Consider the following 21,292-nt stretch of genomic DNA (forward strand, 5'->3'; position numbering starts at 1 on the left):
TCAGGGCTGGCGGGCTGGGAGGGTGAAGGCTAACCAGATTGGGCAATCCACTGCGACGCCCCCCGTGGACGACTTCGCCGTCGACCGCTGTTAACCGTCTGCTCCTCGTCGCAGTGTCTGGGAACGAACTCTCACCAGACCCCTCTTCCTCGAGATACAGCCATCTCAAATCTCTGTCTATGCTGCGCTAGATAGAACCGCTTTCGCTGGGCCAGCGCAGGATACCTACAGACAGCCTGCGGACATGGCAAACTTGATCTCGCCGTGGGCCGTTGCATTGTAAGTAAACCTCTACTAGATGAAATCTATGGCTGACTCCCATGACCAGCGTAGTCTGCAATTTCAATACCGATTTGGTGGGTCGAGAAATCACAAAGTTGGTGAGCGCCCAGTACTGACACGATAGAGGGACCCGAAGTGGAGTTTCAATATCCTCCAAGTGTCCCGTTTTCGACAGCCGATTTGACCGCAATATGCTTCAACAGTTTCCCAGAGCAGCAGAATTCCGAAACCGCAGTTGACATCTCCTTCGATTTCGCCATCACCAACAACTCGCCCGACCTTCAGTTGGACTCGCCTCAGACTCCCCATGGAAGCTTGTATGGATGCTGCATCTTCCGCCAACAGTTCGATAATACCATGAAGAGAAGTTTCAACCAAAGGACCCTGGTGCTCATATCCCACCAAAGATTCCAATCCTTCTACCATCGCCTTCTCCAGCACATGACCAAGTCGGGTCCCATTAGCAACCCCGCCACCGTAGAAGCCGCATACTCGCAGATTGCCTCATGGCCTCCACCAGCCCCGGGTAGACATGACCTTCCGTTTCTGGGATCAGTGATTACGTTGGACATCGCTCCCCATCACGCATTTCCACTCCAAGGACTTCCAGGCTCAGCGCCGCGCATTTCAGAGAAGCCCTTGTCACTCTACGCGTACGAGCCCTTTGGCTCCTGGGACACCATCATGCCTTTCTTTCCATGTATAACGGACCTCTATGTACTATACGAGAAGCTACTCCTGTGTGAAAGCATTGTCGTCATAGCCCAATCTCCGCAGCTATGCAGTGAGGCCATTTCGTCCTTGCTCGACTTGATACGCCCGGTCCCCTACGCTGGCGAGGTCAGGCCCTACATGACCATGCAGTCAGACTTCCGCTGCATAGGGATAGATGGAGGCACTCCTAGACCCTACATTCTCGGCATCACGAACCCCTTCCTCCTGAAACGGGTGCTCTCAGCGACCGCAGACAAGAAACGAGCAAGACCACACATTTTGTACCTGCAGAACTACGACGGCCCCGTCCCCGCCAAAAGGCACCACTCCCTGCACCGCAAATCCAGCCGCAACGCGCTCCTCGACCTCCCCGGAGGCGGCATCGACGCCCAACCCCCCTCGAAACGATTCCTAAAATCAGACGCTTCCTTTGTCGATCGAATCGACCTGATGCTCAGGCTGGACGACGCTCATCAAGCCCGTCAACTGGATCCCCTCATCCGCCGCTACTTCGCCGAACTCACGGCCCAGTTCCTCGCCCCTCTCACGCGCTTCATGGCCACTTCCGTCTCCCCGGACATTGATGCCTCCAAGAGATGGACGAGCTACACCAGCTTCTCAGCGAGCGACTTTCTGCGGGATATGGCCAAGAATGGCACCGCTGTCAAGTTCCGGGGTCAGGGTCCGATCCAGCGACATCGGTACAGGCAAGGGTTGTATGAGAGTTTTTGCGAGTCGCCCAATTTCTACTCGTGGTTGAACATGAAGACTACACTGGAAAAGGAGGCGAGTGCGGGATTGCTGGGGGCCACGGCTGGCAGTTCGTCTGGGAAGCCTGGTTGAGGATAGTTATATCACCTCTGCAAGAAAGCTTCGATCAAATACGACGGCTATATCTCGAGGCCCCGTTGACGCCGAAGCCTACATGGGCTACTTTGGATCCTGATACGCATGGTAAAACCGAGTCTTCAAAGCGACTCTTCAAGGAGGTTGAGCCCAATGACAAGAGGGGACCAGTGCCTAAGCAACTTTGGGGACTTTAGCGCGAGTAAACAAGATCGCCCGCCTCGTCATCAAGATTTTCATTAACTACAATACACAACAAGTAGCTGGAATACGGGTAAACCCGGTAACGCCGGCGCTCATGATCACCTTTCAATCCACTACTCAACAAGACACCGTAACGGCCCTCTAAGCCTCTGCTGGCTGCTCGTTCTCCTTGTCCTCGAGGGAGGCCTTTTTCAGCTCCTCGGCGACGTCCCCCTCAGCGTCCTTCTCCTGCTTCAGCTCAGCGTCAGCCGACACGGGCTTGCCATTGATGGCCTGGTTCTTTTGAGCGGGCTTGCGGGCCGTGTCGGTGCTCGCATCGCCTTCAAGACCTTCGGCTTCAAGACGTTCAATCTCCTTTTGCGCCTTGGCGATATTCTAAAACACGTTAGATGGATGAATGGGGAGTTACTCTGCATCTAACTCACCTCCTTCGTCTTGCGGTCCTGATCCGCCTTCCAGTGCTCAAGCTTCGCCTTCAGCTTCTCAACGACCGCAGGTACTTCGGCTTGGCTCGAAGGGGCCTCAACACCGACCTTTTGCAGCTCTTGAAGGACACCAAAGTTCACATTAAACTTTGCTTCAGCAGGGGCAGGCCCGCCCTTCTTACCCTTCTTCTTCTTGCCACCTCCACCAACAAAGTAGTCCTCGTCGTCTTTCTTGGCAATCTTCATGCCTTTGAGGCCGGAGTCGTCGACAGTGCGTTGTGCCGAAGCCGCAAACTTGCTCCCGGTGGCAGCCTCCTTGGCAGGCAAAGCGGACGGATCGAAGTATCTGATGAGGCCCTCTGCAGAAAGAATCTCATCTTGATAGGCAGGGGCCGACGCCTCTTCCAAACGTTTTGCTGCGGCCTCCTTCTTCTTGTTGTTCTGCCACTCAAGCTGCTCTTGACGTCTCCGCTCCTGACGGGCCTTACGAGCCTGGAAGTCGTACTCCTGCCATGCGCGCTTCTGAGCATAGTAGGTATCCTTGAGTTGCTTCAGGGCCATATACTTCTCTTGTTGCTCGTTCCTGGCCTTGGTCTGCTCGTCGCGCAGCGAGTTGAGGTTCTTATAGGCGTTGTCTTGCTCGGCCTTGAGACCATCGAGTTCCGCCTGCAACTTGGAGTACCTGTCGCTGAGGGCCTTCTGTTCAGGGTCGTCCAAGAGCTTTTTCTGCTCCGCAATCTGGGCCTTGAGATCGTCAATGGCCTTCTGCTGCGCCTCAAAGCCGGAGAAGTTTTTACGGAGTTTGTTGAGGTTCGTAATCTCTGTAAGAGCCTTCTTCTCATCGACCAGCTTCATCGTTCCCGTATCGACCTGTTTCTGAAGGTGTGCAATCTCGCGATCGACATCCTCAACTGACTTGTAGTTCACACGGCTTTTGGCAGTCTTGAGTTCGGCGAGGCGGGATTTGAGTTGTTCGTCCAGCTTCTTGATGCGCTCATGGACTGCGTTTCTGGAAGACTTGTTGCCTTGCTGGGTCTGTCGGATTTGGGCCAGTTCGGCCTTCAGTTCCTGTTGTCGCTTTGCATTGGGAGAGTCCTTGTTGGGCCCACCTCCTCGGGCAAGATCCACCTTGGCCTTTGCCGCATTCTAAGAGAGCGTTAGCACAGGTTCTGCAGGGCCGGTCGGTGGTCGGGTAGATGCAGTTGTCGCGGCGGACGGCCGCCATGAACTACTTACATATTTCTCTTGAGCGGCTGCGTGTGCCTTCTCGGCTTTGGCAAGCTCCTCCTTGTACTTCTCCTCGTCAGGCTTCTCGGGCTTGACAATATGCTGTTTGCCCTCAGCGGCAGGGGATTTGGCAGGCGCGGCGACGTCGGCCATGGTGCAAGTCCGCGAGAGGAGTGTACTGATGGTTTCGAGAAGCTAGGTGGGATTGTGAGGAATGGAGGGAGTCGAGGGGCTGGATCTATTGATATGGGCGCCCCCGTGGTGAAAGTAGATGCGGCGACGTTGACTCTCGAGGGGCCGCCGAATTTCTGTGGACCGCTAAAAGTAAGGTTAGGTTTCCGGAGTGCTTGGCACGTGCGCAGGGGTTCGACTACGCTGATCCACTCACTGTTTTATCGGTGTCGGTCCTCGACCCCCGACTTCCCCGTTTCCCAGACCATGCCGCCGAACACGAGGGGTAAGACCCCCATTCTCCTCCTCAAGACCAGATCTACTCCCACTGACCGGTACGAGGACTACTTTGCTGCTGATTTCGACCCTATCTTCTTGCCGGTTCTGGAGCATCACGGCAAGGAGGATGCCTTAGCTCGAGTCCGCCAGGAGATCACAGAGGGAGCCTTTCTCCACGAGTCTAAACAAGGTCTGAATAAGTACGGCGCTATCATTTTCACCTCTCAACGAGCTGTGGAGGCGTTCGCCAAGATCATTGAAGACCTGAGAAAGGAAGGAAAGCCTGTAGACGAGTTGCTACCCGAGACCCTTCCGCTATACGTGGTTGGACCTGCCACTGCCCGGGGCCTCAGAGCGATCGGTCTTCAATGTCCTATTCTAGGAGAAGCATGTGGGAACGGGGAGGCTCTGGCTGCTTTCATGCTGAAGCATTACAATGATGTATATAATGGGCCCAGCAAACCCCCGCTACTGTTTCTGGTTGGCGACAAACGCAGGGACATCATTCCAAAGACCTTACAATCCGAGGACCTGGGCCCTGAGAGGCGCTGCCGAATAGACGAACTGGTGGTGTACGAGACGGGGGAGATGCTCCCTTTCAAGGACAACTTCTCCTCGATTGTCCAGGAAAATATCAAACGCGGAAAGCCAACCCAATGGGTCGTTGTCTTCTCTCCTACGGGATGCAAAGCCATGCTGGAAGGCCTGGGCGTGCTCGACGAGCAAACCGGGAGAGTCAACAGCGAAGCTCGACCCGCTCACAACATCTTCGTCGCTACGATAGGATCAACGACACGCGACTATCTCGTCCACGACTTTGGATTCTCGCCAGACGTCTGCGCTGAGGAGCCAACAGCCGAAGGAGTCGGCAATGGTATCAAGGCTTTTCTCGAAAATACCAGGCGGTCGTACACTTAACTGCTGCTCTTTCAGCATTCAATGTCGTGTCATATATAGCATCTCTGCACATTGGAACTTCCATTCAAGGGAATATGCCGCAACCCAATCGACAAAACCTGCATTGTGTTTCTAATATACTGTGTACTTTCAAAGGGCTTCGCCCAGGTGGTGTTTGCTGCCACCGCGTGACGTCACTCCTCCACCTCCACTCCCGGCTCCCCTCGCTCACGTGCGCAAAGGAGATCAGATGAACGTGCTGTACACCAGCAAGTGAGCGTCCATGACCTAGCCTCCTCATCATTCCATTCTGTGCACAATAATCACAACCCTTGCGGAGCAACAACAGGCAACATGGTGACCACACGCTCACACTCTGGTCCCCGGCCGGCCGAGAGGGCTGCCACTCGAAGCAAGAGAAAGGAGCACCCTTCTAAGGAGGATTCCAAGCCCAAAGCGGCCAAAAAACAAACCAAGATCGAGGAGAACATCGAGGGAGCTGGGAAGCATGAGAAGCAAGTTGAGGCTGAGATGAAGGAGGCCCCTTCAGCTGCAGAGGCCAATGGCCCTCCCAAAAAGACGAAAGGAACCAACCAAGACAGTAGCAAGGCCAAAGCGCCCGCAAAACCGGAGAGCGAAGCCCTTGAGAAGGACACCGAACGCGCGGAGAAGATGGCATCGAACATTGTGGAGAAGGGTATCATCTACTTTTTTGCCCGGAGCCGAGTAGGTATCGAGAATCCAGAAAGTGTCGGCGACCTGCAGAGGACCTATTTTGTTTTGCGTCCCTTGCCGGCCGAGACAAAGCTCGGGCAAGGACCGATCCCTGACGAGCCAGCGAACCGATTGTTTGCGCTGCCGAAGAAGACATTTCCCAAGAGCCACAGAGACCGCTTCATGGCATTCGTGGAGAAGTCCAAAACGAGTATCAAGGACCTCAAGGAGAACTTCTTCAAAGCGACAGAGTACGAAACCAAAACTTCAGGCACACGCCGTCAAGAACCCGTCACGCCCATTGCAGAAGGAGTATACGCGATTACCCGCACAGATGACGGAACCACGCATCTAGCATATTCATTGACGATTCCAGAGGACCTGGGAGAGGTGCAGGAGGACCTGGGACTACGTTCGCAGGGCAGCTTCATCATAAGTGTGAAGAACCCTGAGCGCCCGGGCCCAGCAAGTGCACGGCTTCCGAAGGGCCCCGAGTTCCCCAAGGAGATTATCGAAGAATTCCGTGGCTTAGCATGGACGGAGGTCAAGCCGAAATATCTGGACTATGAGAATGCTCAGATCCTGCTTATCGGAGAGAATACGGAGAAGGCGGTGCATGCAACCAAGGCGAACGAGGAGCAAGGCAAGGAGGCACCCGGGGAGGAGCTTGAGCAGCTCCAATATGAAGACGAACTGCGGGTGCAAAACCTCGATGGTAAGTGGTGTCCTGTAATCTTCTCGTTCGAGGAACAGTGGCTAACAGACGTGGCAGGCGATGATACTGTATTCGTCGATCTCAAGCTGAGCAAAGCCGAGTATCCACAGGTACCGACGACGTGGTGAGCAGGATATGGGTTGCGGCAACGGCATATAGGGTTGCACCAATTATGGTTTGTACTCCGTACTCAGTACTAGTTATTAGTGGGGATCGCAGTGTCTCTGTCAGGTGAGCTCCCAGCGTTAATCTGGCATACTTAAGCTTGTATGTAGTCAATGCGGTCCGGCATAATGTACTTTGTACTGTCTGTGTCATGCATACGGATTGTACATATGTACCTGGGTATCGTTCAGCTTTATAATATAACGTGACCGGTATTCGAGTCAATATGCAAGTCATTAGGTACTTACAGCCCCATACCGCTGCTCCTGCGGCTTGCCGACGATTATCATGCCGCGATCATGACTAGTTTTTTTTGAAAAGGAGGCCGCTGCATCGTACGAGGGATCAATAATTCCGAGGTTGTAGCATGTCTCCAAAGTACGCATGACTACTTTACGCTCCACTTGTAAGTACAGAGTACGCAGGCCCCGGATAGATCTTGTCGGCACGAGGCCTTGTTCCTGAGTTGGAGTTCGGGCTAGTTAATTATAACATGGTAGAATCTCTAGGAAAAGGTCGCCCGGGGGGAATATGGCCTGCAACGAAGGATCAAATCCGGCCCTTGTGATCAAACCTTGGTAATAAAGTCGGCAAAAAGCCATGTCTTCAGCTTGATATTTTCGTGCCATAAATATGGCAAACATATGGCCATCGACAAGCTATGGCGGGGGGCTTCATTCCCCCCGTCCGGCGGATTCATATTGAGGGTACTGTAGTATGTACTCGGTGTTTTTATTATTGCTGCTAAATACAAATGGCGGCTGGGGCTGAACATTAAATCTTGAAGATGGGTGAAGAAGAGGCACGTGGGAGGCTGGGGCGACCACGGGCAGTCCACATGTTGTTGACTTGGGTCCAGGCCGCTCAGACCGTTTCCACCTCTGTCCATCCATCTCCGTCCTCCTACTAGCCTCCTCTTCTTCCAAGGCTCCATGGCTGCGGAGTGTCTACTCATTATTAAAACAATGCGCTGCCGATGAAACCGTGGCCGCCGTATCGCGGCGCGCCGGATCAATTGAGATGGATGGGCCCCTGGGCCTGCTGCCAGCGCACGACGGCAGCACCATCTCCATCTCCACCACACCTCATTCTCCTCCTCCTCCTCTTCCTCCTCCTCCTCTGGCTGCACCCTCCCGACGACCATTCCAGCCGCCGCCGCCGCCGCACCTGCGACACCAGAGACGCCCCCGCGCGCGTACCACGTCCAGCGGCACCGCCCCCTCGGCGTCTGGCTCGGGTCACTCCTTCACCGTCGCCAACTTCAATCGCGGCATCATCTACCTGAGGCCCGTCGTGCGCGCCCCGAGCCAGCGACACCACCACTCTCCGCCCACCGACACCTTCACCTTCCCTCCCCATACTCCCCCCGACAGCGCCACAGTCGACTCCCGCCATTTGAGCAATGACGGATCCGATTCCCGCCTCGACTACACCACGCTGCCTCCCGCCCTAGGCAGAGAACATGCCCGAGACGACCGCGCCGCTCCCTTCACCTCCTCTCCACCTCGTCTCGCCCCTCACACTCGCTCGCGCTCCTTCTCTACCGTTGATGCTCACACCCTCACCTCTCATAGCACCGAACCAGGCACTTTCAAGGTTGTCATTGAGCGCCCACCCTTTGGTCGCCCCAAAACTGCAGATACCGCCGCTGCGCCTCTGCTCGAGGTCCCCATCCCGCACTACCGCTTGGGCACGCCGCGTTTCAGCGCCCACGGCACCCCGATTCTGCGCAGCTCCGTCTATACCCGCGCTTCTGGGACTGACGATTTCCGCAGTACGCTCCTCAGCCCGTTGCGAGCCACTCACTCCTTCCTATCATCCCGTCCTCGTTCGGACGTCTACTCACCCGCTCCAGCAAACTACCGCACCACCATGGAACCTGGAACAGTGCACGCTGCCAGTGTTCCTTCTTCCGCACGTGTTTCAAAACTGCCAATTGGACCTCAGGTGTATGATGACCTTACAATCAACCCAGACGACCCCGCCGTAGTCCGCTTTTCTCCTTCAGGTGATATACTTGGAGCCACTCCCTCACGCCTCGTTGCTCATATAACGTCTCCAAGCTTTCTGGATTATGAGCTGCTATCCGACTTTTTCCTGACATTTCGATCGTTCCTGTCATGTCGTGATCTCGTCGCTTATCTGATATCCCGATTGCAATGGGCTGTCAACAGGCAAGATGACTTTGGCCGCATTGTACGCGTGCGCACATTTGTCGCGCTGCGGCATTGGATCCTCAACTATTTCGTAGATGACTTTCTCCCCGTATATTCCCTACGAGTCCATTTCTGCGATCTGGTCAACACCTTATACAAGGCCCTCAAAGCTCGCGAGGACGGAGGCGGAGGCGACATCAAAATAGTAGGGGAGCTGAAGAAGTGCTGGAGGCGTACTTGTGCGCTACATTGGGACAGTGAAGATGGTATCGGCAGAGACATGGCAGATGAGGATCTTCTCCCTGGTGGCCAACCTGACTCGTCGATTGCCTTAGAACGCCCCCAGATTTTACCAATGCCTTCGGGCCCGCCCGGGCAAGTCGAACCTACCGCCAAATTGGAGACGACAGGATCAAATCCGAACGATCAGTTTGCCAGCGGCCACATTGACTGGGCTCGAGGCCTTCGCCATACCCCTCAAAATTCGCTCAGCTCGCCTTTTGTACCCTGCCAGGAGTATGGAGGCCCCAAGGTCCCCCTCTCGCCGGAGAGCGAACGTAGTATTCCAGTACTGTCCTGTTCCATTCCAATGCGGCTACTACACAGAGCTGATTCTCCGCCCGACGCGCCTCTGTATCCGCACCCGGTCCCAAACGCTCCCACGCCTCGTTTTGCACCCAGTCCTCCTTTCTCGAGCCCTAGTAAAAGGCTGAACCGGCCATCCCATTCCCACAAACGAAGCGGAAGTTTCTCCGATGCGTTGAGGGATCAAAGAGCACCCCTCCCGATTCCAAAGAATGCCGCGCCGGATGTAAGGCTATCTGCATTGTCAACAGTACCTGGTAGCTTGATTCGGGGTGGCATTTTCCTGCCAGGCTCGCCGTTCATGGACGTGAAGAACGGTGGATTGCGCCATACAAGATCTCATCTACAGCTTGAACAGGTGGACGGAGTAGGTGAAGAGCTGCACATTCGTGGCGGTCATGGACCCAATCCGGGGATGAAGAAAATCTTGGGCAGTGTGCGGCGAGCGTTGAGCAGCAAGCAACCGTCGATAACTGCTCCTCATCTTGGTGCGGCTGCGCATTCTCATCACACTATGAACCCCAATCGAAGCTCGCATGCCGCATTGGTCTCAACAGCCTCAGGAGGAGTTCACAAACGCAGATATGCACGGCAACGGCCTCAAGTCAGAATTGACATGCTTGCCTCAAAAGTCGCTGACAGTTTTCGGGAAGCAATCAATCAGCAAGCGCGAGAGGATCAACAACCTCATCCGCCGACCGATTCTAAGGGTGATTTGAGCGAGTTTGTTTTTGACTTCGAGGCTAAAGAAACACCTCCTCCTGCACCTGCTTCCAACACTGCTAGTAAGCAGGATCAACTGCGCCTATATAGCAACATCACAGTGGGCAGCAAGTCCATTGTCATCATGGATGATACCGGTCCACCTGACCTCCCGTTCATGTCGGGAGCTCTACTCAACCCTCCAGCTGACGGCGAACCCGTTATGGCAACGGTTCCAACACCTCCGCAACCACGCTCATCGATGGGCGAACCACTGGCGGTGAGTACGACCCCAGGTCCAGCGCAGACTCCTCGCCACAGCAACATGGATGCCCACATTCCAAGCGATAGACGAGTTTCTACTGATTCTGCTTCGCATCCCCCAAGTCAGAGACAATCCCGGTCAGAGGGTCGCGAAAATTTGCACTCGTCCCGAGGACGCGGTTCAACCATGGCTTCGATGACGGGGCCCACATCACTCAGGAGACATGCATCTCATAACAGCGGACTCAGTCGACAGAATACTACCGCCAGCATGGCCAGCTTTCAGACTATGTCATCTCACAACGACCCATTCTTCTTGGATCGCCAACCAACTGCGCCGCCAGCCCCTATGCGACAATTGCGGCGCCGCCCCGGAGGCGATTTGCGGGCTGTAGACAATGTACACGATCTGCAACATATACAGCGTCCAGCTTCCACTGGCTCAATATCAAATCACACGCATTCAGTAGCCAACTCCGTCATTCTGCGGTCTGGTCATTTCGTCGAAGCTTCCAGCGAACTGAACAACGCGCATAACACGGAGCAGCCGGAAGTACCTAAGAAACCTATATCTCTGGTTGACACGCACTCCTCACAGCCCAATCTAAGACCTTCTTTCGAGGCTGAAGTGGCCAAATTGGCCGCTTTACCTGATGACACAGATGACGATGGAGGTATAGAAGCTGCTCTCATGAAGCTTGAGGGCCGCTATGAGAAGAAGACTCCCGACCCCTCACCGCGAACAACACTAAATCCACAAGATGGTGACCCCCCTGCCCACTTACGCGGTCACACCCTGGAGCGTAGTAGAGTACAATCACACGCCGATGCCCCTCATAGTCAATCACCGACATCGCCTGGAGCCGACAATCAGGGCCTGTACCACTCATCTACTGAGCACTTCCACCGTCGTGTCCCGGATGCCACCTCTGGCGTAGGATCGGATGACTCTTTCGCTGTCACACCACTTCTTGACCGGTTCCCAATCGAAGTAGGAAATTCGCCAAGATCAGAGACATTCCAGTCGATGACTTCTTCGGCAAAACCTGAACCCCTCAAACCAAACAGTCCACCAACCTGGTTTGATAGGCCCTCCCCTTCGGATCTTGCGTCCCCGAATTCGTCGGTTGAGCATGTGCTTGAGACCGAGTCCCTGAAGAGGGTACCCAAGAATGGAACTATGCGAGGCTCCTCCATACCCCGAGAGTCTTTCCTCCTTGACGACGATGAGGACCTTTCCGACATGGCCGACGAAGCTTCTGCGGCGGTTACTCGGTCGGATGGGACGGGCCACGGCATCAGGAGCTTCTTCGATGACGAGCCCGCGGCGGCCGACGACGACAAAGAACCCCTTCCCATGCATCCTTTACACCATCCGCCAACGCCGCCTCTCACGGCCAACAAGCTGGGCCATAGTCCTCAAGTTAGCGCCACTGTTTTTGATCGTGGCCTTCCAACGCCCGGCCTAACACCCACTTCACGGCTGAACAACCAGACTTTTGAAGATGCCACCCAACTAGCAAATAGTAAAACCGAACCCGCTATTGAGCTGCAGGAACTCACCAAGGATACCGATCAACCACCGCCAGCGCACTTTCCATTCGTCCTCGCTTTCGACTCGGAAATACTTGCTCAACAGTTCACTCTGATTGAGAAAGATGCACTCGATGAGGTTGACTGGAAAGAGCTGATTGAACTCCGATGGAAGCAATCCTCGCCTCGTATACGCGACTGGGTAGAGTATCTCCGAACGGAGGACGCACGCGGCGTCGACGTCGTCATCGCCAGATTCAACCTCGTCGTGAAATGGGTTGTTTCAGAGATACTCCTCACCGAAGCCATCGAAGAACGAGCCCACTGCATTGTAAAGTACATCCACATAGCGGCTCATGCGCGCCGGCTCCGGAACTACGCGACAATGTACCAGATCACAATTGCGTTGTTGTCGTCGGATATCTCTCGCCTGAAGCACACCTGGGCGTTTATCCCGGTCTCAGAGATGCACACGATGAGAGCTTTGGAGGCGCTTGTGCAGCCTCTGCGGAATTTCCACAATCTGCGGGTTGAAATGGAGACGACTTCTGTTGAGGAAGGCTGTATCCCCTTCATCGGTATGTGCACACCACGTTTCACAGGCACCGGGAAAGATGAGATCTAATGGTAATCAGGCATCTATACCCGTGACCTAATTTATAACGCGCAGAAACCGGCCTTCATCGACACACGTCCCGTCGCCGGCGAGCGCCTTGTCAACTTTGAGCGGTACCGTACGGCTGCCATGATCGTCAAGAGTCTCCTGCGTCTCATTGAGGCAAGCGCAAAGTACAGTTTCCGACCTGATCCGAGCATCATCAGTAGATGTCTTTGGGTGGCCGCCTTGACGGATGAGGAGATTACGAAACTGAGTCGGAGGTATGAGTGATGCCCCTCGCCCTGCGCAGGGGTGCTCACCATCTCTCTGTCTGGCTCGCTCTCCCGTCATCTTTTCTTTCCTATTTCTCTGCACATGTTACTTCATCTTTCGGTGTATTTTGTTGGGCTTTTTGGCCATGTTAATACCCCTTTAGCGGCGGCATTATTCTTACATGCCCTTACCTTGTATTCAGCTTGTCACCTTATCATGTCTCTGACGAACGTTACCATGAGGGACGGCGTTTTCGGGTTCACGCTCAGTCCGGTTACTTGTTGTAAATTGTAATTAATGAAGACGTTACGACGGGGTGGGCGGTCTTCTTTTTTTTCCGCAGCTGAAGTCCACGAACCTGCTTGGGCACTAATAATAGTCTACAAATTCGCTTCAGCAACGGTCCATCCTGGCTATCTGTCTCCAGCTCCTCAAGAAGCCGCTTTCGAGGCTTGATTTTCTCTCCGTGTCAGGATCCCAGATGTCCCATGTACGCTCTGGATTCAGTGGCGGTGACGAGATATATCCGTCATTTTCGAAACTTTTCATCGGAGGTGGTGTAGCTAGCGTGCGTACCGCAGGGGCGGGCGGGTTGCTGTCACCAAGTCTAAGTAGAGGTTGGCCTGGCGCAAAGGAATGGAGTGGGCTATCCTCGGTCTGTTCACTCGCGCGGTCTACATTCCAGTGTCCGTCATACGCTCCCCATTTCGGTACCACCATGAGGGGCACTGGTCCATGTTGATTCGTGTCGTGTATGAAGCGTTCCCGCCATTTTTCCCAGGTGAAGGGGAGAGGGCATTGGGGGTAGTGAGCTGCAAGGACGTACGAGGTTAGTGATACCAGATATATGGGTATAAGAAGCAAGAAGGATTCCGAGAGCGATTTCGTGCATACGCGGTGCTGTGCTCTAGTAGCATAATTAGACTGGTGATCCAACTTGGAGCAGAAGTACAGAGGGATGCTCAGTCGAATGTGCGAAGGCGCAGTACTCTCTCAGATCCTCCGTCGAGCAGGCGTTCAAGAGGTGAGGCGATGTGTTAGCGTACTAATTATCTACGTGGGTGTGCGAGGAGTGTGACACGATAGAATCTATCTCTCCTGCCGCCTCCCCAAACCACGACTGCCATCCTACACCCTAACACGCAAAATAATAGAACTAATTGAAAATTTTAGATTCTTTAAGCTGTATTGGATCCTATCTGTAAGAGATAATATCTCAATTTTTCTTGCGCACGCGTCGTAGAGAGAGTTGGGTTCTGCATGATGACGAACACGACGCAGATGGTGAACTCGGATCTGCGTTAGCTGCCTAGGTGCGTTCTCAGCTTAGCTATGTCTTTTCTTAGGGACTTGGTTCTATCGTTCGAACGCGAAAGCTAAGTAGTATTTGCTAATGAGAGCTGGTATTGCAAAGAGGGGTGGGAGCTCCTTGACGTCACTGGCATGCCGTGCCCTCGAGCTTTATAAGGCACAACACCACTTCCCCCTCCTCAAGTACTCAGACTATTATCCCCTTCCCCTCTTCAAGTACTCAGACTACTATCCGAACCAAACCAACCTCCCATCCCCTCTTTGGACAGCGGAGTAATCAAACACAATGTCCACCTTCAGCCACACAGACACGAGCAGCAAGCCCGCCGACCCATACACCCAAAAGAATCTGGACGAACCCCCATTGAAAGAAAAGGTTCAGGACCTGCTCAACTTCATCCAAGAGCACAAGTTCTGCATGATGACCACGCAGACGGTCAACTCGGACCTGCTGGCATCGCGGGCCATGGCGTTGGCCGCCCAGGTGCGTACCATCTCCCATCGAGAGACCCAATACCTCTAACATGATGGCGATCTATAGGAAGGCAACGGCTTCGACCTCCTCTTCCACACCAACACCGAGTCGGGCAAAACCGACGACCTGCACACCCATCCCGCGGTGAACATCTCCTTCATCACCCCCTCGGGCGACTGGGCCAGCATCTCCGGGCATGCCACCATCGAGACGGACCGCGAGGAGATCAAAAAGTACTACAGCCCCAGCCTGAAGGCGTGGTTGGGCGATCTCGGAGACGGGGTTCACGACGGTGGTCCCGATGACCCCAGGATCGGCATCATCAGGGTCAAGGCGAACACGGCGCAGTACGCCATTGCGAAGAGGACGGTGGTCGGAGGGGTTGTGGAGCTGGCCAAGGGGGTGGTGACTGGGCAGGCCCCGTCTGTCAACAAGTTAAGGCATCTGAGTGAGAGCGAGATTCAGCAGTGGAGGTCTCAGTGAGGGATGGGCTTTGTTCCCTATAATGGGCGATGCCGTTGGCAGATTGCAGTCATGGATTTCCACGTGGAGATGCGGAATATGGGTTACTATGATGAGCTTAACCATGTAGTCAGGCCTACATGACGACTTAATAGTGTCGCAATTCATTCATTCTACTGATCCCGGAACCCATACGTAATGACACCTTTCCCTCCCTTGAAGCGCCAGTAAATGCCGACGTCATACTCAGCCATCAATGAGACACGCCTCGTGCCCCCTTTTTTTTTTCTACATCTACGGCTCCACCTTGAACTTCAACCGGACACCCATGCTCGCCAACTCGACATCCAGATACTTCAACACCCCCGGCACCGCCACCACAGCTACATCGTCACCGCCCACGTATCTGATTCCCTGCGCGTCCATCCACACCTCGTTCCTACTCTCCATGCCCTCCGCCAGCTTCGCACACCTCCTACACCTCACCTTACTGGTGCCCTTCCTCTTCTTATCAAATTCACCCACCGTCGGCGCTGTGGTCAAGAAGCTGCCGCACGCCCTGCAAATCGCCACCTTCGTATAATCCGAGCAATTCATCAGCCGATCCTGCAGCAGGAACGCCGTCCCGTGAGCGAGCAGAGCATCGCGCTCCATCTCTCCGACACGAATACCACCGCCCTTCTTCCTGCCCTTGATGGGCTGACCCGTGAGCTGGTTGACCGGACCCGTGGTGCGCACTTGGTACTTGTCGTTGACCATGTGACGCAGGCGCTGGTAGTAGACGACGCCGATGTAGATGTCGGCGGCGAGCTCCTGGCCCGTGATGCCGCTGTACATGGGCTCGTTGCCGTAGTAGTTGTATCCCGCTTTCATGAGCTGGTGCCCAAAGTAATCGACGGCCGTGTTCTTCTCGTCGAAGCGGAAGGGCGTCGAGTCCTGGGCGATGCCGTGGAGTGCACCGGCTTTGCCTGCCAGCGACTCGACAAACATGCCGATGGTCATACGAGACGGGAATGCGTGGGGATTGATGATGACGTCGGGTTGGATGCCGCTCTCGGAGAACGGCATATCCACGGCCGGCCATTTCTGGGACATGACACCCTTTTGACCGTGTCGAGAGGAGAACTTGTCTCCGATGACGGGGGAGCGAGGAACTCGGAGCTTGACGCTTATCCTCTGCAACGGCTCATTGCCGGACTCTGAGCCCATGAGGCGAACTTCCTCAATAAACACCGTCTCTTCCTCCTTGTATCTAAAGAAGTTGGTCTGGCCGTCGCGGTTGACGTACTCGCCTGCGGCGGGATCATAGGAGACGTTGTGCCAAGCGGCAACTACGTCTCCGTAGCGGACCTCTGTACCGACGCGAGGGAGCCCATCATCATCGAGGGTCCTTCTCCATTGCGCCTTGACGTTCCCCTTAGGCGCGAATCCAAACAGCTTGGAGACGGTTCGGGTTGGCCTCTTTGCTCCGTCTTGTAGGTCGCAGATCTTGGTCTTGTAGATGGTGCCGTGACCAAAGCCGCGCTCATGTGCGGACTTGTTTATGATCATGGCGTCATCCATGTCGTACCCCGTGTACGAGATCACAGCCACAACAGCGTTGGTGCCATTTGGGAAGTTGTCCAAGCCGTACTCATTGTGGAGCGGCGGTCGCACGACAGGGGTTTGTCCACTCTGGAGGCGGTAGGTCTTGTTGTCCGTACGGTATCGCAGGGCGGTTCCCGGAGTTCCCATGGATTGCTTGCCCATCTGACACTGGTACATGTTTCGCGGAGATTGATTGAAATCGGAAAATGGGGTCATGTTCGCTACGATGGAGAGGATGTTGGTGGGGTCGTATTCGACGTGCGTAGAGTCGCCTGACACAATCTCCGCATCTGTGCATGCAATCGACATGAAGGGTTGTTCGAACGGTCCCACGTAATCCAACTTGTCGAGGGGTAGATACTTGACCGGTCTGTACATGCGGGCGGATTGCGAAAACATGTAAACTCCGGGATATTGGCCGCCATTGGAGTTTGGAACATATCCCACCTCCAGTTCAAGCGGCACGCCATGGGTGCCTTCAACCTTCCAGTACCGGAGAGTATCTCCAATAACCTTGGCTTGCTTGGGCGTGCAGAAACCCAAGACGCGGCCATCCAATTGTACGACCACACTCGCATCGAGGGATGCGGAAGACTTACTGGATACACCCAATTCCGCAACCAACCTTGGGATTGCGGAGACGTCGACGGCCTGAGTGGCAATTTCGCATTTGTGTGCGAGATGGTTGAGTAACCCACAAGGACTTCCATCGGGTGTGTGTACTGGACACAGGAAACCCCAACTCTCTGGGAGCAGTTTTCGTACTGTCGTCGTCTTCAACTGTGCAAAGAAGGCACCTCTGTGAACCATGCGGAAGTGACTGATGAATCGATAGAAGTTGATCTTCTCGGCGACCACACAGAAGCCGGCCGTCTGTTGAAGATCCAGTCCGGTGGGACTGACCAGGTTCCCGGTCGAGAGGAAATATACCATGGCTTGGCCTATATTTTCGTTCGTCTTCCGGATGATTTTTGAGAGGAGGTCGCGCTGAAACTGCTGGGATGTGAAGGGTGCCCAATCTGACTTACGTCCCCAGTCATGCAGGGCAGGGCGCCACGAGAGTAACCACTCATCCAACTTTTCTTTGAGAATCATACCGTAGAGGTGGCCACCAAGAAGGACCTCTTGGTTCTGGACGGCGTCAGGGTTATCGACGGCGCACTCTCCTTCGACTAGTGCGTATAGCTTCCGGATCATGAAGAGTAGCATCCTGAACTTGTCTGCATTCTGGCTTTCGGTGACGTTGTAGCAACCCAGATGGGGTAACACAATCCTGCGGAGGAACTCGACGCCCGCATCTTCGTCGCTTGTATCCTCGGGTATCTGGAGGATTACTTTGAACTTCTCACCAAGATAAGCTCTGGTCTTTGCTTGGGAGTGCAGACCATAGACTTTGTAGGTGCGCAGGAGTAGTTCCACCCGGTCAGTCACGAACTGCTTCTCCTCCAGCCCCTTGGACCCGGCAGGGCCGACGATTCCCTCAAAGATGTCGCGGTCATTTGTCTCGACGAGTGCCTTGAGGACCATCATGACGGGGACCAAGTACTCGGCCTTTCTCCACGAGAACCTGAAGTTGACGTTACCGTCGCTCAGATAATGCAGGGCATTGGTCTGGGAGGTCTGATCGGGGCGTACGCAGCGAATTTGAATGCCGTAACTCGTGTAGCCAGGGCCGCGGTTGGTAAAGGCATTACGCTGGATGGCCATGGGATAATTGCGCCTGTTGACCTGCAGCATTCGTATAATCTTTTCGATGCCATTGACAATGAAGTAGCCTCCCAGCTCCTCGGTCTCCTCCTTGGCCTGGAAGAGCTCAGCGGGGCTCATCTTCTCGAGATGACAACGGTTCGACTGTCACGGGAAGGTTAGCATGCATCCATGGATACCGTGCAGCGGGTCTGCAGGGTAACGCTTACCCTGAGCATGATGGGCACGTAGCCTAGCTCGCGCACCTCCTCCTGCCAGTCACCGTTGTTGACCTTGTACTCGATGCGAACACGAAGCTTGCCACGGTATGTGCTATGCCGCTCTCTGCACTCGGCGGGCAGGATGTTACGGTTCTTGAGGACATGCTTGTTGGAGGGGGGGAGAACAGGCTTGTCGAGGAAGACGCCTTGTATGCGCACATACAATCTGTTCCTCTCTCCGCTGTCGACGCCGGGCGCATACGGGTCGCCGTCCAAGAAGACCTTGGTGCCAATGTCCTTGATGGCCTGGGCCATTTGGCCGCCAGGGGCGAAGATTGTGTTGAAGGAGTTGATATGGGGGTTCACGGCGGCGGCCAGCATGGGATAGGCTGTCTTGTCATTGGGCGGCGACTTGAAGAGACGCTGACGGCGCGTGGTGCTGAAGTCGGTCGTCCATGGTGTTGTCGTCGCGGAGGGTGCCATATCGGCAGCGCACACACGAGGACGGCCCTCGTCGACAGCCTCAGGGACCGTACTGTGTAAGAGAAGAGGGTGGAGGATCAAGCCGCAGCAATCTTGGTGGACACACGGCGTGGACAGCGGTCGCAGAAATTCTTGTCGTAGTACGGAGGAGTAGTATACGGTGCAGTAGTAGCCTACAAAAAAAGTTTGGGCGCGGCGCTGCAGGGTCGATCGTGCCCAGGTGCAGGGGTGTCCGCGCCTACACCAGAACCGGCCTAGCTCAACCTAGTTTGGCCCTTGGCTTGTTCGCGGGGCGGCCGGGGCGCAAGCATCCTCCACCTCTCTCTCTCTGCGCTCTCTCTGTACTGCTTGCTCTCTTCCTCGCCGCACGTCTGCAGTCTTCACCTTCACTCACTACGGTGGCCTGCTTCATGTGCACTACCGTCGCACGCTACTAATTCTCTACCTGGTCATATTGGCAGCTATTTCCTCTCCGCTCCTCCCCTCCGCCGCCAGGCAGAGTCGCTGCTGCCCATCGACGAGCACCCCGCCCGCTATCACATCTTCACGTCCCACGCATCCACTCCGTCGTCGCCCCCCCCTACTACCACGACACTGACGCTGCCCGCCTCTGACCATGGCCAGCATTTTCCGCCGCATCTACGACTGGCTTCTGCGCCTATTCTGGTGCGTCCTGCCCTCCTCGCTGGCCTCCATATCATGCCTGCGCCGCCCATGCCCTGCCCACTCTCCAAATCTGCCCCCTCTCAGAAAAAGCAAACCTCTGTATGCGCCATCTTGAAAAATTGGGTGCTGACTGCTCCACCACCTAGGGCAACCGAGATGGACATCACTATGATCGGTCTGCAGAATGCTGGCAAGACTTCGTTGTTGCGAGTTCTGGCGGTGAGTGCTCCCCCGTGAGAGTGGGACATTGTCGTGCAACATGGGCGCCTGCGCGATATGGACCGAGAGGACCCGGCTGACTCCTTCCAGGGCGGAGAGTTCACCGTCGAGTACGTCACTGATGCTCGTTTGCTATGCCATCCAGCCGCCGCCCGATTCCCTGCTCTGCGAGGTCCTATCCGTCTCAACTTTGCGCAGCCCCAAGGTCTCGATTAGGTTGGTCCGTGCGCTAACACCTGGTCATAGCTCCATCCCGACGGTGGGCTTCAACATGAAGCGCGTCCAGAAGGGTCACGTAACCCTCAAGTGGTGAGTCGTCTCGATGTCGCCGTTGATCCTCCCTTCCATTTGTCCGTCTCTTGCACAATGCCAAGTGAGATACTGGTGCTGGATATGTCGGTGCAATTTATCCCGTTGATGAGGTGCGTCTGCTGACCATCCCCGCCAATTCTAGTTGGGACCTCGGGGGTCAACCACGGTTCCGTTCCATGTGGGAGAGGTACTGCCGCGGCGTGAACGCGATGGTGTAAGAGCTCCCTTGTTGATTGACGGCGACCCCGCTCATGTTTGTAGCTTCATCGTCGATTCGGCCGACCGGGAGGCTCTGCCCGTGGCACGTGAGGAGCTCAAGTTGCTGCTGGAAAAGCCGGCGTTGGAGGGTATCCCTCTTCTCGTCCTGGGCAACAAGTCGGACCTGCCCAATAAACTCTCGGTCGACGAGTTGATCGAGGCCCTGAATCTCAAGGCCGTCTCGCACCGTGAAGTGAGCTGTTACGGCATCAGCGCCAAGGAGGAGACCAACCTCGACGCTGTTCTGCAGTGGCTGATTGCCCGAGCAAACAAATGATCCAAGCCGTTCGTTTTGAACAGCCAGCCAGTGGCAGCTCGGCAGTGTCTGGGGACGCGAGCGCTTGGTGTTTGGTGTCGGAGAACGATTTTAGCGGGTCCTAGGTGGGTGCGCAACGGCGACTGGGTTCTTGACGATTTCTTCTTACGATGCTTTACGATGTGACGGAAAAGAAAGACTGGCAGGTTGTTCTGCAGGCTAGCGATGGCCACTTTGGATTCCCCCAGCTCGTGGCATGTTTTGATCTCGTTTCATATTCTTTTCATCCCTTAGCGAGCGAACGGGTCTTTCTCGAGCGTGATTTTCTCCTTCACTTCAAGGGCATTCTCAGCGGCGACAAAGCGGTGACAAGCGGGGCATATCTGCAGCAGCGCTGAAATGGTCTATCAATGTATGATTTTGAGCTTGACTCGGTGGCTGGCTTGGTGATGGGCGTGAAGGAACGGGTGCGGGGCGAGTCGGTGGGGGAAGCGTGAGAGTGGCGACGTCGATAGCCCTTCGTGGAAGGGAATTCTTCTCGGCAGCATCATGTTGTGTACGACAGCAGAGCTGCTGAGAGAGCAGTTAATGACGGCCACAGGGAGA

The 21,292-nt window shown here is 55.1% G+C and overlaps 7 protein-coding genes across 7 annotated transcripts; 5 read left to right on the plus strand and 2 right to left on the minus strand.

The window, feature by feature from the left end:
- Positions 1–244: 244 nt before the first annotated feature.
- Positions 245–1,839, plus strand: EI97DRAFT_460623 (DUF1630-domain-containing protein; the record flags this gene model as incomplete). Its single annotated transcript, XM_033801125.1, has 3 exons — positions 245–279; positions 329–356; positions 409–1,839. The coding sequence occupies 3 exons, from the start codon at positions 245–247 to the stop codon at positions 1,837–1,839; spliced, it is 1,494 nt and encodes a 497-aa protein (XP_033651486.1).
- Positions 1,840–1,995: 156 nt separating this feature from the next.
- Positions 1,996–3,999, minus strand: EI97DRAFT_435599 (uncharacterized protein). Its single transcript, XM_033798897.1, has 3 exons — positions 3,708–3,999; positions 2,472–3,617; positions 1,996–2,421 (listed from the first exon to the last, which is right to left on the minus strand). The coding sequence occupies exons 1-3, from the start codon at positions 3,849–3,851 to the stop codon at positions 2,188–2,190; spliced, it is 1,524 nt and encodes a 507-aa protein (XP_033651487.1). The 5' UTR covers positions 3,852–3,999; the 3' UTR covers positions 1,996–2,187.
- A 137-nt stretch (positions 4,000–4,136) lies between these two features.
- Positions 4,137–6,602, plus strand: EI97DRAFT_382621 (tetrapyrrole biosynthesis, uroporphyrinogen III synthase; the record flags this gene model as incomplete). Its single annotated transcript, XM_033795864.1, has 3 exons — positions 4,137–5,022; positions 5,395–6,474; positions 6,532–6,602. The coding sequence occupies 3 exons, from the start codon at positions 4,137–4,139 to the stop codon at positions 6,600–6,602; spliced, it is 2,037 nt and encodes a 678-aa protein (XP_033651488.1).
- A 915-nt stretch (positions 6,603–7,517) lies between these two features.
- Positions 7,518–12,956, plus strand: EI97DRAFT_139707 (uncharacterized protein). Its single transcript, XM_033793192.1, has 2 exons — positions 7,518–12,457; positions 12,515–12,956. Exons 1-2 carry the CDS (start codon positions 7,660–7,662, stop codon positions 12,766–12,768), a joined length of 5,052 nt encoding a protein of 1,683 aa, XP_033651489.1. The 5' UTR covers positions 7,518–7,659; the 3' UTR covers positions 12,769–12,956.
- A 1,283-nt stretch (positions 12,957–14,239) lies between these two features.
- On the plus strand, positions 14,240–15,191 carry EI97DRAFT_435601 (uncharacterized protein). Its single transcript, XM_033798898.1, has 2 exons — positions 14,240–14,545; positions 14,603–15,191. The coding sequence occupies exons 1-2, from the start codon at positions 14,348–14,350 to the stop codon at positions 15,017–15,019; spliced, it is 615 nt and encodes a 204-aa protein (XP_033651490.1). The 5' UTR covers positions 14,240–14,347; the 3' UTR covers positions 15,020–15,191.
- Positions 15,192–15,292: 101 nt separating this feature from the next.
- Positions 15,293–18,975, minus strand: EI97DRAFT_495670 (beta and beta-prime subunits of DNA dependent RNA-polymerase; the record flags this gene model as incomplete). The annotated part of the gene is made up of 3 exons (XM_033802445.1): positions 15,293–18,313; positions 18,350–18,436; positions 18,502–18,975. The coding sequence occupies 3 exons, from the start codon at positions 18,973–18,975 to the stop codon at positions 15,293–15,295; spliced, it is 3,582 nt and encodes a 1,193-aa protein (XP_033651491.1).
- A 616-nt stretch (positions 18,976–19,591) lies between these two features.
- Positions 19,592–20,707, plus strand: EI97DRAFT_382505 (ADP-ribosylation factor family protein; the record flags this gene model as incomplete). Its single annotated transcript, XM_033795857.1, has 6 exons — positions 19,592–19,641; positions 19,788–19,860; positions 19,951–19,970; positions 20,107–20,169; positions 20,315–20,386; positions 20,434–20,707. 6 exons carry the CDS (start codon positions 19,592–19,594, stop codon positions 20,705–20,707), a joined length of 552 nt encoding a protein of 183 aa, XP_033651492.1.
- Positions 20,708–21,292: the final 585 nt, after the last annotated feature.

This window comes from Westerdykella ornata (genome assembly GCF_010094085.1).
Source record: "Westerdykella ornata strain CBS 379.55 unplaced genomic scaffold EI97scaffold_23, whole genome shotgun sequence".
Classification (NCBI taxonomy): domain Eukaryota; kingdom Fungi; phylum Ascomycota; class Dothideomycetes; order Pleosporales; family Sporormiaceae; genus Westerdykella; species Westerdykella ornata.